The sequence below is a fragment of the Amblyomma mixtum genome, chromosome 3 (genome assembly GCF_055824585.1).
Source record: "Amblyomma mixtum isolate Tamu chromosome 3, ASM5582458v1, whole genome shotgun sequence".
In the NCBI taxonomy this organism is placed as follows: domain Eukaryota; kingdom Metazoa; phylum Arthropoda; class Arachnida; order Ixodida; family Ixodidae; genus Amblyomma; species Amblyomma mixtum.
The window spans coordinates 364,404,164-364,416,107 of record NC_143014.1 but is presented as its reverse complement, the minus strand read 5'-3'; the positions used below and the strand labels follow the sequence as shown (position 1 = coordinate 364,416,107).

The following is an 11,944-nucleotide window of genomic DNA, read 5'->3' as shown; positions in this document are numbered from 1 at the left end:
TAACCAATCATGACTGGTTTGTCATCACTGGTTAGCCATGACTAGCTAGCTAGTCATTAACCAGATTTAACTAGTTAGTTAATAACCAATCATGACTAGTAAGTCATGGGGCAGGTCATGACTGGTTAGTCATGACTGACCATGACCAATGACTGATTAGTCATGACTGGTTAGTCATTAAGCAATCGTGACTAGTTAGTCATTAACCAGTCATGACTAGTTACGACTGGTTAATGACTGATTAGTCATGACTAGTCAAGACTGGTTTGTCATCGCTGGTTAGTCGTGACTAGCTAGTCATTAACCAGACATGACTAGTTCGTCATTAATCAATCATGACTGGTTTCTCATCGCTGGTTTGTCATGGCTAGCTAGTCATTAACTAGACATGACTAGTTCGTTTATAACCAGACATGACTAGTTAGTTTATAACCAATCATGACTAGTAAGTCATGGGTCAGGTCATGACCCAATTAGTCATGACTAGTTAGTAATTAACCAGTCATGGCTACTCATGACTGGTTAGCCGTTAGTCATGGTTAGTCATGACTGGTTAATCATGACTAACCGTGAATAATGACTGTTTAATCATGACTGGTTAGTTATTAAGGAATCGTGACTAGTTAGTCATTTAGGTGGCGGTCCCACTCTGACAATGAGCGGGATCCATTTTTGGTGATATTTGTACGTCGACTGTACCTCGCTCGTTCGCTTCATAAATATGGTTCAGATATCTTCGAAAAGCTAGTTTTCTGTGCTTTCAAAAGATGCATTTGGTTTAACCGTAGCTGCCAATTTGTTTCAACTGTAAAAGAATACGCAAAGATGAAAACTGGCAGTTGAGCTCAACTTGTCTCAGGAAATCCAAATTGTGAAAAACCTCTTGCACCTAGAGAAATATCTTTCGAGATACTTTGAGATCTGATGATAGTGAGCATATTTAAGCATTTAGAAGTACGTGTATAGATTAGTTTATTAGCCACGCATGTTTGAATAGCATAGAAAACAGAACAATGTAATCTGCAAAAACTTTTGGGATATGCATTGCACTACGGCGACGTTTTGCACAGTTTGAGATCGTCTAATCCCTCTTCCATTATGAAAATTTCATCCATCTGCCTTGTTTAGTTTAAAAGTTATTCCTGATCAAAGTTAGCGTTTTTTTCTAAATAGTTAGAAACGGAATGCAATACTGTTCAGGTAACCAGCGCGTGGCAGTTCTGAGATTTTGCGTAAAGAAACTTACTAGTTCGCTCTACGCGGTTAAGCATCGCGTTTAATGTACGGCTTTTGGGGAATGCGCAATGTCTAGTGGATTTTAGCTACCTTTTTTGTTCTCCTTATGAAGGGCACAAGCTCTTGAAACGTTCCGCGGCTTCTTTTTTTTTGGAAAATATACTCTTAAAAAGTCGGTCTCTCATTCTTTTAATCAACTTGTAACAATTGCCAACAACAAAGTCCACAATAATAGCAATAACGCAGCGACATGCGATAAATGTAGATAAATGTAGTAAGTAGCGCCATCTACACACATGCACGTGTACTAAATAATCACAGTTCAAAAAAATAACGAGTGTGGCGCTGCTAAACATTTACAATGAGGAGGTGTTCACGAGAGGGAACGATATCTTTACGATGTTTGCACGTTTCCCTCGATTTTGTCCTATGTAGTGCGTGTCGAACTTCCAAGCAGATTTCCGCCATATTGCTTTGCTGGATTGTTTTGTAGCGCAAAGCTAGTAAAGCCACACTACCCGGGTCAGAGCCGAGTTTTGCGCGACTGTGCGCCGCCTGTTATGCGCATGCGCGAGAACCGCGTGACGTCACGAGAGGCGCAGGTGCGTCGCCTCCTCGCCACAGCCGGTGCTGCCGGCGCCGGCGGCGTGCGCTCCTCTCCGACGCGTGACCTCGTGTTTACGACAGTTGCGCCGCGCGCCACTGCGCATGCGCGAGGAGGGTGCGCGGAGAAATGACGGTCGCGCTCAACATGTAAGCTCTGGTAAGCTAAGGAGAGTCGAGCCGCTGCCGAACGGCGCAGAAGACTGGAAAATGTAAATTCTGCCGATCCCGAGGTTGTCGCCTGGCAGTTCGCCGTCGAGCAGCCAAGGCAAAACGTGCGGCCGAAACACCGGAGCGCTTTACGCTACGTATATCCAGGCATAGTAGAGCTAAGCCACTGCCAAATTTTTCACCTGACCCTACGAAATGTATTCTGGGCGTCGTATTATTTTTCGAGGACAGCTTTGGCATTGCTAAAGCGACAGGAAAAATAAGAGACAGGCTTTCGCTTCGTGCTGCCGGTTGTTCGTTGTTCCGGCTAGCGTTGTAGAGGGAAAGTTGGAGAGCGCTCGATTCGCCTGCACTCAATGCACCAGTTCGGCAAACTTCTGCGGCGGCGGCGTTGCGGCGGGTGTGTACCACTAGTTCCGGCACTTTGAGCGCAGTTTGGCACTGTCTGCTTCCAAAACGGATGGTCGACTGCAGGCCTGGTCGTCGCTAGCCTTTGCGATGCCAATGAATTGCAGCCAGCTGTTTTACAGCCTACATCAGCGACAGCCAACATCTCGTATCTCATGAAGAAATGTGTAAACAGCACATCACAATAACATGTTGCCACGAACCAGCGTCGATCCGTTTCTTTGGAGAACTCGAGCAGCGTTCTAGCTTGCCGACGAGTGAAAGTTACTTGAGTCTCCGCCGTTTATCACAACCCGCAAACCATCACCTGCTTCCATGGCGGCTGCAGCTGCACTATTTCAGCACTAACCATGGAGCAGGTGCAGTTTTCTTGAACTAGACTCGCACTTCTTTCAAACGAATGCCGTGGTTCAGAGGGCGCCATGTTCCAACGCTGAAATGAATCCATGTGGTATATAAGTCGGGTAAAACTCAATAACGAAGCAGCACATGCCCATCAAAGGAGACCGCCCAGCCAAGCGCGTCGACCGAACAGTTTTCTGTTCGGTCTCCACAAGTGGGCCGCGACAGCACCGGTGGAGACTGAGGCCGCCACGACCGTCTGTTGCCGAATATGACCCCACCTGTAACATTCAGCGCTTTTGCGCAAAAGACGCTCTCGCGCGGACATATGCGAAAGGTGAGCACCCCAGCCCTCTCCCCCCCCCCTCCTTCCCCCTTTAGTGGCCAGTGCAGCTGAGACAATAAACGGGGGCACCACACCTACTAGTACCTTCGCCTTTCTCCCTGTCTTTTCCCCTCCTCCAACTCAGGTGCTCCTAGAGACGATGGCGGATGCCGGGGCTGCAAAATCTTTTCCTTTCTTTTTGAGTTATTATTCTTTTAGCCTTATACCGAACAAAGGACATCCACCCTCAGCGACACGGAGACAAAGGGTCAACTCCTTCGCTCTCTTTCGTAGGCTTGGTTGCATGCACAGCCACACAAATCGACGTGATTGGCTGGAGAGCTCCCTCGGAGTTGTGTGTGCCGCTTCGTTCTGTAGTTGTAACCGACTATAGTGCCTAGCAGTCCCCTTTTCGGACACTGGCACAAAGGTCCGCCCCCTCCCCTTGCTGCGCGCCCCTCCTGCAGGCGGGGTAGACTAGCGCCGCAGGAAAAGGAATTCTTGGAAAATGATTACAAGCACGTTATAAGCGGTGTTTACATGACTGGTTGAGTTGAGGATTTGAGCTGAGAACCGGTTACTGGGTTCATGTAAACACCTAAGAGTCGGGTCCGGGAGTCGAGGGAGCGAGTCCAGTCAACTCCGCTGCAGGGGGTGGGTTGACTCACTCGATCCCAACAGCAGATAGCACGTAAACCGGTCTGAGTCGGGTTAGTGGAAGGGGAGGTGATAAATGCGAACCTGTTATTCGCTTGCGCCGTAGCGCCTCCGAGGCAGCCGTGCATGCCGCAATCTTCCCGGCTGCCATGGCCTTTCCCGCTGCGCCGCTCGACGCTTGGTGCCGCTGCTATTGAACCGGTCGCGACTCGCTAAAATCAAGTTCATGTAAGCATGCAGTCAATTTGGGCTGACCTTCCTCATCTCGATCTCCTGGTTCAACCCGCCGAAGTCGGGTTCATGTAAACGAGGCTATAGTTGCCTGACAATAGACTGTGTGAAAATAGCAGCTGTTCCTTCAGTTTCCGGGTACGCGCGTGTGGACACGCACGCATACACACACACATACGCGGGCGCACTTTTCTAATCCTTGATCCAACCAAATCGAGGCAAATCGACGCAAGGCAAGAAAGATATACATTTCAGCACGCGATGGAAAATTCTGGAGGGAATAAGCAACCTAATGATGCAAACTGGATGCAAGAAAGACGTACGTCTAAAATCACGCCGTAAGTCATGGTTAGTCATGACTGGTTAATCATGACTAACCATGACTAACGGCTAATCTGTCGTCATTAGCCATGAGTGGTGAATTACGAACTAGTCATGACTAACCATTCATGACTAGTTAGTACATGTTGACCTGCTTTGCACCGGGTTGCAATGGCGGTTATCCCAACGTTGGACTCCACGGACAGTCATTTCTTCGGGCCACCGAAAGACAGCTGAGCCACCACCGCTGCCACGTGCAGAAAGAAGAGAGTTGAAAGATATGACAGCAATACATGGTAAATGGAAGGAAAAAGATTGTTACTAGCTTCGGCATCTGCCATTGCTGCTGAAAGCACCTGAGCTGAGGCAGCAGAAATGAAGGATAGCAGGTAGCGTGTATGAGTGAAAACAAAGAGTTGAGGGGATAGTAGAAAGGACAGGGGGAGAGGTACACTGGTAATAAAACTATTTACATATTAACATAACAGCAAGAGAGAAAGAAAAGACGCGCGTCGCAGTAACCGCGTCCGCCGAAGCGGAGACGCTGGTTGCTGGCCCTTCTGCGCCCTTGAAAAGACGCTCATCGCAGTAACCAAAGTTACTAGTTTGTTCTAGTAACGTTGGCAGTAACCGCGTCCGCCGAAGCGGAGACGCTGGTTGCCGGCCCTTCTGCGCCCTTGAAAAGACGCGCGTCGCAGGAACCAACGTTACTAGTTTGTTCTAGTAACGTTGGCAGTAACCGCGTCCGCCGAAGCGGAGACGCTGGTTGCCAGCCCTTCTGCGCCCTTCAAAAGACGCTCGTCCCAGTAACCAACGTTACTAGTTTGTTCTAGTAACGTTGGCAGTAACCGCGTCCGCCGAAGCGGCGACGCTGGTTGCCGGCCCTTCTGCGCCCTTGAGAAGACGCGCGTCGCAGGAACCAACGTTACTAGTTTGTTCTAGTAACGTTGGCAGTAACCGCGTCCGCCGAAGCGGAGACACTGGTTGCCAGCCCTTCTGCGCCCTTGAAAAGACGCTCGTCGCAGTAACCAACGTTACTAGTTTGTTCTAGTAACGTTGGCAGTAACCGCGTCAGCCGAAGCAGAGACGCTGGTTGCCGGCCCTTCTGCGCCCTTGAAAAGACGCTCGTTGCAGTAACCAACGTTACTAGTTTGTTCTAGTAATGTTGGCAGTAACTGCGTCTGCCGAAGCGGAGACGTTGGTTGCCGGCCCTTCTGCGCCCTTGAAAAGACGCTCGTCGCAGTAATCAACGTTACTAGTTTGTTCTAGTAACGTTGTCAGTAACCGCGTCCGCCGAAGCGGAGACGCTGGTTGCCAGCCCTTCTGCGCCCTTGAAAAGACGCGCGTCGCAGGAACCAACGTTACTAGTTTGTTCTAGTAATGTTGGCAGTAACCGCGTCAACCGAAGTGGAGACGCTGGTTGCCAGCCCTTCTGCGCCCTTGAAAAGACGCTCGTCGCAGTAACCAACGTTACTAGTTTGTTCTTTTAACGTTGGCAGTAACCGCGTCCGCCGAAGCGGAGACGCTGGTTGCCGACCCTTCTGCGCCCTTGAAAAGACGCTCGTCGCAGTAACCAACGTTACTAGTTTGTTCTAGTAATGTTGGCAGTAACCGCGTCAGCCGAAGTGGAGACGCTGGTTGCCGGCCCATCTGCGCCCTTGAAAAGACGCTCGTCGCAGTAACCAACGTTACTAGTTTGTTCTAGTAACGTTATCAGTAACCGCGTCCGCCGAAGCGGAGACGCTGGTTGCCGGCCCTTCTGCGCCCTTGAAAAGACGCGCGTCGCAGTAACCGCGTCCGCCGAAGCGGAGACGTTGGTTGCTGGCCCTTCTGCGCCCTTGAAAAGACGCGCGTCGCAGGAACCAACGTTACTAGTTTGTTCTAGTAACGTTGGCAGTAACCGCGTCCGCCGAAGCGGAGACGCTGGTTGCCAGCCCTTCTGCGCCCTTCAAAAGACGCTCGTCCCAGTAACCAACGTTACTAGTTTGTTCTAGTAACGTTGGCAGTAACCACGTCCGCCGAAGCGGCGACGCTGGTTGCCGGCCCTTCTGCGCCCTTGAGAAGACGCGCGTCGCAGGAACCAACGTTACTAGTTTGTTCTAGTAACGTTGGCAGTAACCGCGTCCGCCGAAGCGGAGACACTGGTTGCCAGCCCTTCTGCGCCCTTGAAAAGACGCTCGTCGCAGTAACCAACGTTACTAGTTTGTTCTAGTAACGTTGGCAGTAACCGCGTCAGCCGAAGCAGAGACGCTGGTTGCCGGCCCTTCTGCGCCCTTGAAAAGACGCTCGTTGCAGTAACCAACGTTACTAGTTTGTTCTAGTAATGTTGGCAGTAACTGCGTCTGCCGAAGCGGAGACGTTGGTTGCCGGTCCTTCTGCGCCCTTGAAAAGACGCTCGTCGCAGTAATCAACGTTACTAGTTTGTTCTAGTAACGTTGTCAGTAACCGCGTCCGCCGAAGCGGAGACGCTGGTTGCCAGCCCTTCTGCGCCCTTGAAAAGACGCGCGTCGCAGGAACCAACGTTACTAGTTTGTTCTAGTAATGTTGGCAGTAACCGCGTCAACCGAAGTGGAGACGCTGGTTGCCAGCCCTTCTGCGCCCTTGAAAAGACGCTCGTCGCAGTAACCAACGTTACTAGTTTGTTCTTTTAACGTTGGCAGTAACCGCGTCCGCCGAAGCGGAGACGCTGGTTGCCGACCCTTCTGCGCCCTTGAAAAGACGCTCGTCGCAGTAACCAACGTTACTAGTTTGTCTAGTAATGTTGGCAGTAACCGCGTCAGCCGAAGTGGAGACGCTGGTTGCCGGCCCATCTGCGCCCTTGAAAAGACGCTCGTCGCAGTAACCATCGTTACTAGTTTGTTCTAGTAACGTTATCAGTAACCGCGTCCGCCGAAGCGGAGACGCTGGTTGCCGGCCCTTCTGCGCCCTTGAAAAGACGCGCGTCGCAGTAACCGCGTCCGCCGAAGCGGAGACGTTGGTTGCTGGCCCTGCTGCGCCCTTTTTAAAGCGCGCTCGCGACAGCCGCTTTGTGTCGTCTGCTTCTCGGTTAATTTTTGTTTGTATCTTATGACATCGTGCCTCTTCATGCCAACCTGCTTTGCACCGGGGTGCAATAGCGGGTATCGCAACGATGACTCGACGGACTGTCATTTCTTCGGGCCGCCGAAAGACCCCATCGAGTTTAAAAGGTGGGAGCGTGCACTTCACAGAAAAGATCGCGAACTGACTTCGAAATGCAAAGTTTGTGATCTTCATTTCGAAGAAGAAGACCTTCTAAAGCACTATTGTCATGTAGTGCAAGTTAAGGAAGTGCTTTTGGAGAGAGGGAAATGAATGCTGGCACCAGGCGCTCTCCCGAGGCTGTTTCGTTCATTGCCGGCGCATATTTCAAAGCCAAAATGCACTAGCCGAAGAGAAAGCCTCCAGGGGATCGCGGTGCCCATTGTGTCGCGACAGCACTGCAAAGAGGTAACTTGGAGGATTCCGAAAGCGCATCAATGCATCCCGAACCGGACAGCTGCGCTGCAGAAAGTGATTTTAATCTTTACCGTCTGGAGTCCGCAGCATTACCGACAACGCAGTGGAAATTCGAATATTTTCGTGATGACACAACCGACGAAAGATGCGGCATATTTTACACTCGCCGTCAAGTGCAGGGGAACTAGCTTGTTGGGAAGACCATTCTGATTGCTGAGCGGATATCATGTACTGTGAACGCGTATAGCAAGCTGCACAAGAAGATCTCATATCACATTGAGAGTGTTTCTGACGTAGAAGCTCTGATGAAGCAGATCGATAAAATGAAATTGTGTGAGGGAGCCACATCTCAAAGCTCATGCGGAGGAACGAGATATCACAAGAACTGCTCTGTCATAACGTCGCGGCGAGTTTGTCCTTATTGCTTGAGGCTGCGTAGACAAATTCGGCAAGCAAAAAATTCTGAAAAAATAAAACATCTGCAACAACGAAAGGCACGACGTCTTAGAAAAGCCCTGCTGCGAGCTGCGGCAGCTAACAAGAAACGGAAGGTAGAAATATCGGAGTTAAAAGATAAGCTCGAGAAGAGCTCAGAAGAGCAACTAGAACGGCAGCTAGAAGGCCTTCCAAACCTGCAACGGCTGGCTTTAATCACGGCATTTAGGCAAATAAAAGCCAAAGCACTATCTGGAATCAGATACGATGCCGAATGGCTTCTTAACAGCATGCTTGTGAGACTGGCAAGTCCGAGAGCATACAAGCTTCTGTATGACCTCAAGATGCTACCACTATCAAGCATGAGTCGCCTAACTCAAATACTGAAGGGCATTCCCTGCAAATATGGATTTAATGCTGTTGCTCTTGAAGCAATCCAAAAGCAGATGGAAACAAAAGATGGCGTATGAAATTCGGCACTCTAATCTTGGACAAAATTAAGTTGAAACAATGTTATGACTTCAACAAATCTACATACACAGTCGACGGTTTCATCGACTACGGTGGTGTCGTCAGCGGAAATGTTAGCGAGCAGGCAGACCATGCGTTAGTTCTCATGTTCGTGCCAATGTTTGAAGGATGGGTGCAGTCAATTGCAAGCTTCGCAACCAAAATCGCAGCGCCTGGGCGCGTCTTGGCGGAACTGGTGCTTGAGGCCGTGGTGAGGCTTCACAAGTACGGAGCAACTGTCCTCAGCATTGTAAGCGATGGAGCGGGAAGCAACAAGTCCATGTGGCAGCATTTTGGTGTGAACGGCAGCATGGCTGGTACCAGCCACAAGATGCCACATCTATGCTTACCTGACGGCAAGTTCATATACTTTGTCTGCAATGTGCTACACATCATCAAGTGTGTGAGAAATCATCTTCTAAAGCACCAAAGGGGCCAAGTAAGTATAGCCATGACTAAATAATTTTCATTGTTTTGAGGAAAGTCGAACTGCTACCTTTTTTATTCACGTTTCAGTCTGGAACGCAAAACATAAATTTTGGTCTCTATAAGTCTCTGTACGAAACGGAAAAGGACAAGCACCTCAAGGTGGTGCCGAAGTTGAAAGCAGCGCCCGTGCAGCCGAATAATCTTCAAAGAATGAATGTACGACTTGCTACGCAGGTAACCGTAAAAACCCGTGCTTAGGACCTTTGTTTATCACGCCACGTTAGTGTAAACATCATCCAACTGACCTTTTCCAGTTGTTCAGCCGGAGCACAGCAATTGCACTGAAGGTGTACCGAGACGCTGGCGTCACAGAGCTACGAGACTCCTCCGGCACCGAAGCCTTTACCAGGAGCACGAACGACCTTTTCGATGCTCTGAACGCAAGGCATCCTGCTGAAGGCATCAGGAAGGGTTCTCCTCGAATTCAGGTATGAGTCTAGGCTGCTTTTCTCTAATTTATTAACTGTACCGTATTCTGATAACGGCACAAAGAGGCAGCAGGTATACAGTGAAGGCACATAAAAAGAGTGGCAAACTGTTTTATGTGCTTTCTCTATCCTTGTTACCGTCGTCTGCACCGTCTTCAGAATACGTTGTTTTATCTTCCCACTAGTACAACCGTTTATTTCTCTTCATATTTAGGTCATCAAGGACCACCTGGATATGTTAAATGAAACATAACGCAACCACTGCAACAAGAACATGCTTTTGTTTGCCTCATGTCAGACAACAGAATCGTTGCGGGTAACACTGCTATCCATTTTGGATATTATCGACGAGTTGCATAAGGCCGGCGTCCCGTACGTTTTGACAGCTGAGCTGAACCAGGACCCACTTGAGGTAAGAAACGCAAGGTATATTAACAGTATTAACAAGCGTAGACATTTCTGGGGCAGGGCATAGCAAAATCGCCTCAGTTTTCTTCACCGCTGCATCCTAGAAAGACATAAATGTTATATTACAAAATGAGCCAATTCTTTCGGAGTTCAGTAACGAAGTTTTTTGTGTTTGTGTGTGTGAGCGGAGTTATTTATACCTTCAGGCCGGTTTTGGGATGCGATCGAGACTTGAGCGTCGGTATTACTTTTTGATTGCAAGCACCTTGGATTTACAGAGATTTTTCGGCCTGGTTCGCTCCTTCAACGGTGACGAGGACCATCCAACCATCACCCAGTTCAGCCAAATCTACAGATTGCTGTCGCTGTATACTCCCGTCAAAACTGCCATCAAAGGGAACTGCTCTGGCACCTGGGAGTCAGTTCTAGTTTCCCTGCACGACAGCTTGACCTAGAAAGCCAAGGCTGCAGCTGAGATGAAATCAGCTGTCGAGTTAAAGCTTTCTAAAAACTGCAGTATGTAGTTCTCTCTGGGGACTACCATTAGGACGACCATGGCTACCACAAAGCCGACACTCAAGATATAGTTGTCTATTACCTGTGTGGATGTATCCATAAAAAGATGGAAAAAGTAATGTCTTGCACTGAGTGCAAGAGAGAGAGAGAGAGAGAAAACTTTTATTTAAAAAGAAGAAGGTTGCTCGAGCAACTTGGGTGGCACCCCTAGTCCAAGGCGCCACTGGCTTTAGCTGACTGACGGACTTGCTGAACCAACTTAAGTTGCTGATCCAGGGTCTCGCTGGTCAGGGCCACCTCCCACTGCTCATATGTCGGGATGGATACAGTTAAGTGTTTTGGTTTCGTTGTACATTCCCACGATATGTGGTAGAGCGTAAGGCAAGCTCCACACCAAGGGCATGTATTCTGATATTGAGTGGGGCTAATCTTGTGTAGGATGAACAAGTTAGGGAAAGTGTTGGTCTGAACTTTCCTCCAGTCTATGGCTGCGGAGGAGTCTAGTTTTATGTGAGGGGGTGGGTATTTTCTGCGCTCCAGCCGAATATGTTCTAATCTGTCACCATAGGTGCTAGGCATGGGCGAGGGGTAGGGATGAGGATCCGCCCGGTGGTTTAAATATCGGGCTAGATCGTTGGCTACCTCATTTCCAGCTAGTCCGTCGTGACCAGGTGTCCATGTTAGTCTGTGTGTTAGGCTGAGATTGCCAAGTAGCTGTGTTGCTCTTGAGGGAAGCCTGCCATTAAGAAAGTCTCGGCAGGCTTGTTGGGAGTCTGTTATACCGTGGGAGGACTCTCCTCTTTGGTCTTTATGTTTGATGGCAATAGCTATTGCCAGAGCCTCTGCAGAGGAGGGGTTTTCTGCATATATAGAACCTTGGAGAGCCGGTTTTAGTTGGTGGTCAATCGCAGTGACTGAGAACTTTCCCGGCGTGGGGTAGGCCCCAATGTCTACGTAAACGGCTTTACGGTCGCTTTCTAGGTGTTTCTGAAGTGCCTTTGCTCGCGCTTGTCGTCTGCCTTGCTGATTAGCATGATGCATGTGACGTGGGATTGGACTAACGGTGATCTTTTCTCGGGTTTTTAGTGGAAGAGAGCTTTTACTGCCTCTTGTCCCCAGCCCCGGCCATGTCCCTAATTTAGTCAGGATCGTCCTTCCCGCATTGGTTTTTAGAAGGCGTTCTTTTTGGCTTTCCAAGAGGGCTTCTTGGAGCTCGGTAAAAGTGTTGTGCAGACCAAGCTCTAGGAGTCGTTCTGTAGAAGTGGCTATTGGAAGATTGAGGGCAGTTTTGTAAGCCCCTCTTATGATTGTATCGATAGCTCTGGTTTCCACAGTGCCCAGTTTTTGGTAAGGGAGGCCGTATGTTATCCTGCTCAGAACTAGGGCC

At 49.4% G+C, this 11,944-nt stretch overlaps 1 protein-coding gene across 1 annotated transcript; it reads left to right on the top strand.

The window, feature by feature from the left end:
• Positions 1–9,355: 9,355 nt before the first annotated feature.
• LOC149356632 (uncharacterized) lies at positions 9,356–9,886 on the top strand. Its single transcript, XM_089576393.1, has 3 exons — positions 9,356–9,379; positions 9,460–9,633; positions 9,848–9,886. The coding sequence occupies exons 1-3, from the start codon at positions 9,356–9,358 to the stop codon at positions 9,884–9,886; spliced, it is 237 nt and encodes a 78-aa protein (XP_089432519.1).
• The last annotated feature ends 2,058 nt before the right edge of the window (positions 9,887–11,944 follow it).

Excerpts from the sequence above, each read along its gene's own strand:
- LOC149356632 (XM_089576393.1), top strand. The coding sequence starts at position 9,356 with ATGAATGTACGACTTGCTACGCAG. Across the intron at positions 9,380-9,459 it reads ATGTACGACTTGCTACGCAG|TTGTTCAGCCGGAGCACAGC; the intron begins GTAACCGTAAAA and ends GACCTTTTCCAG. Across the intron at positions 9,634-9,847 it reads AGGGTTCTCCTCGAATTCAG|GTCATCAAGGACCACCTGGA; the intron begins GTATGAGTCTAG and ends CTTCATATTTAG.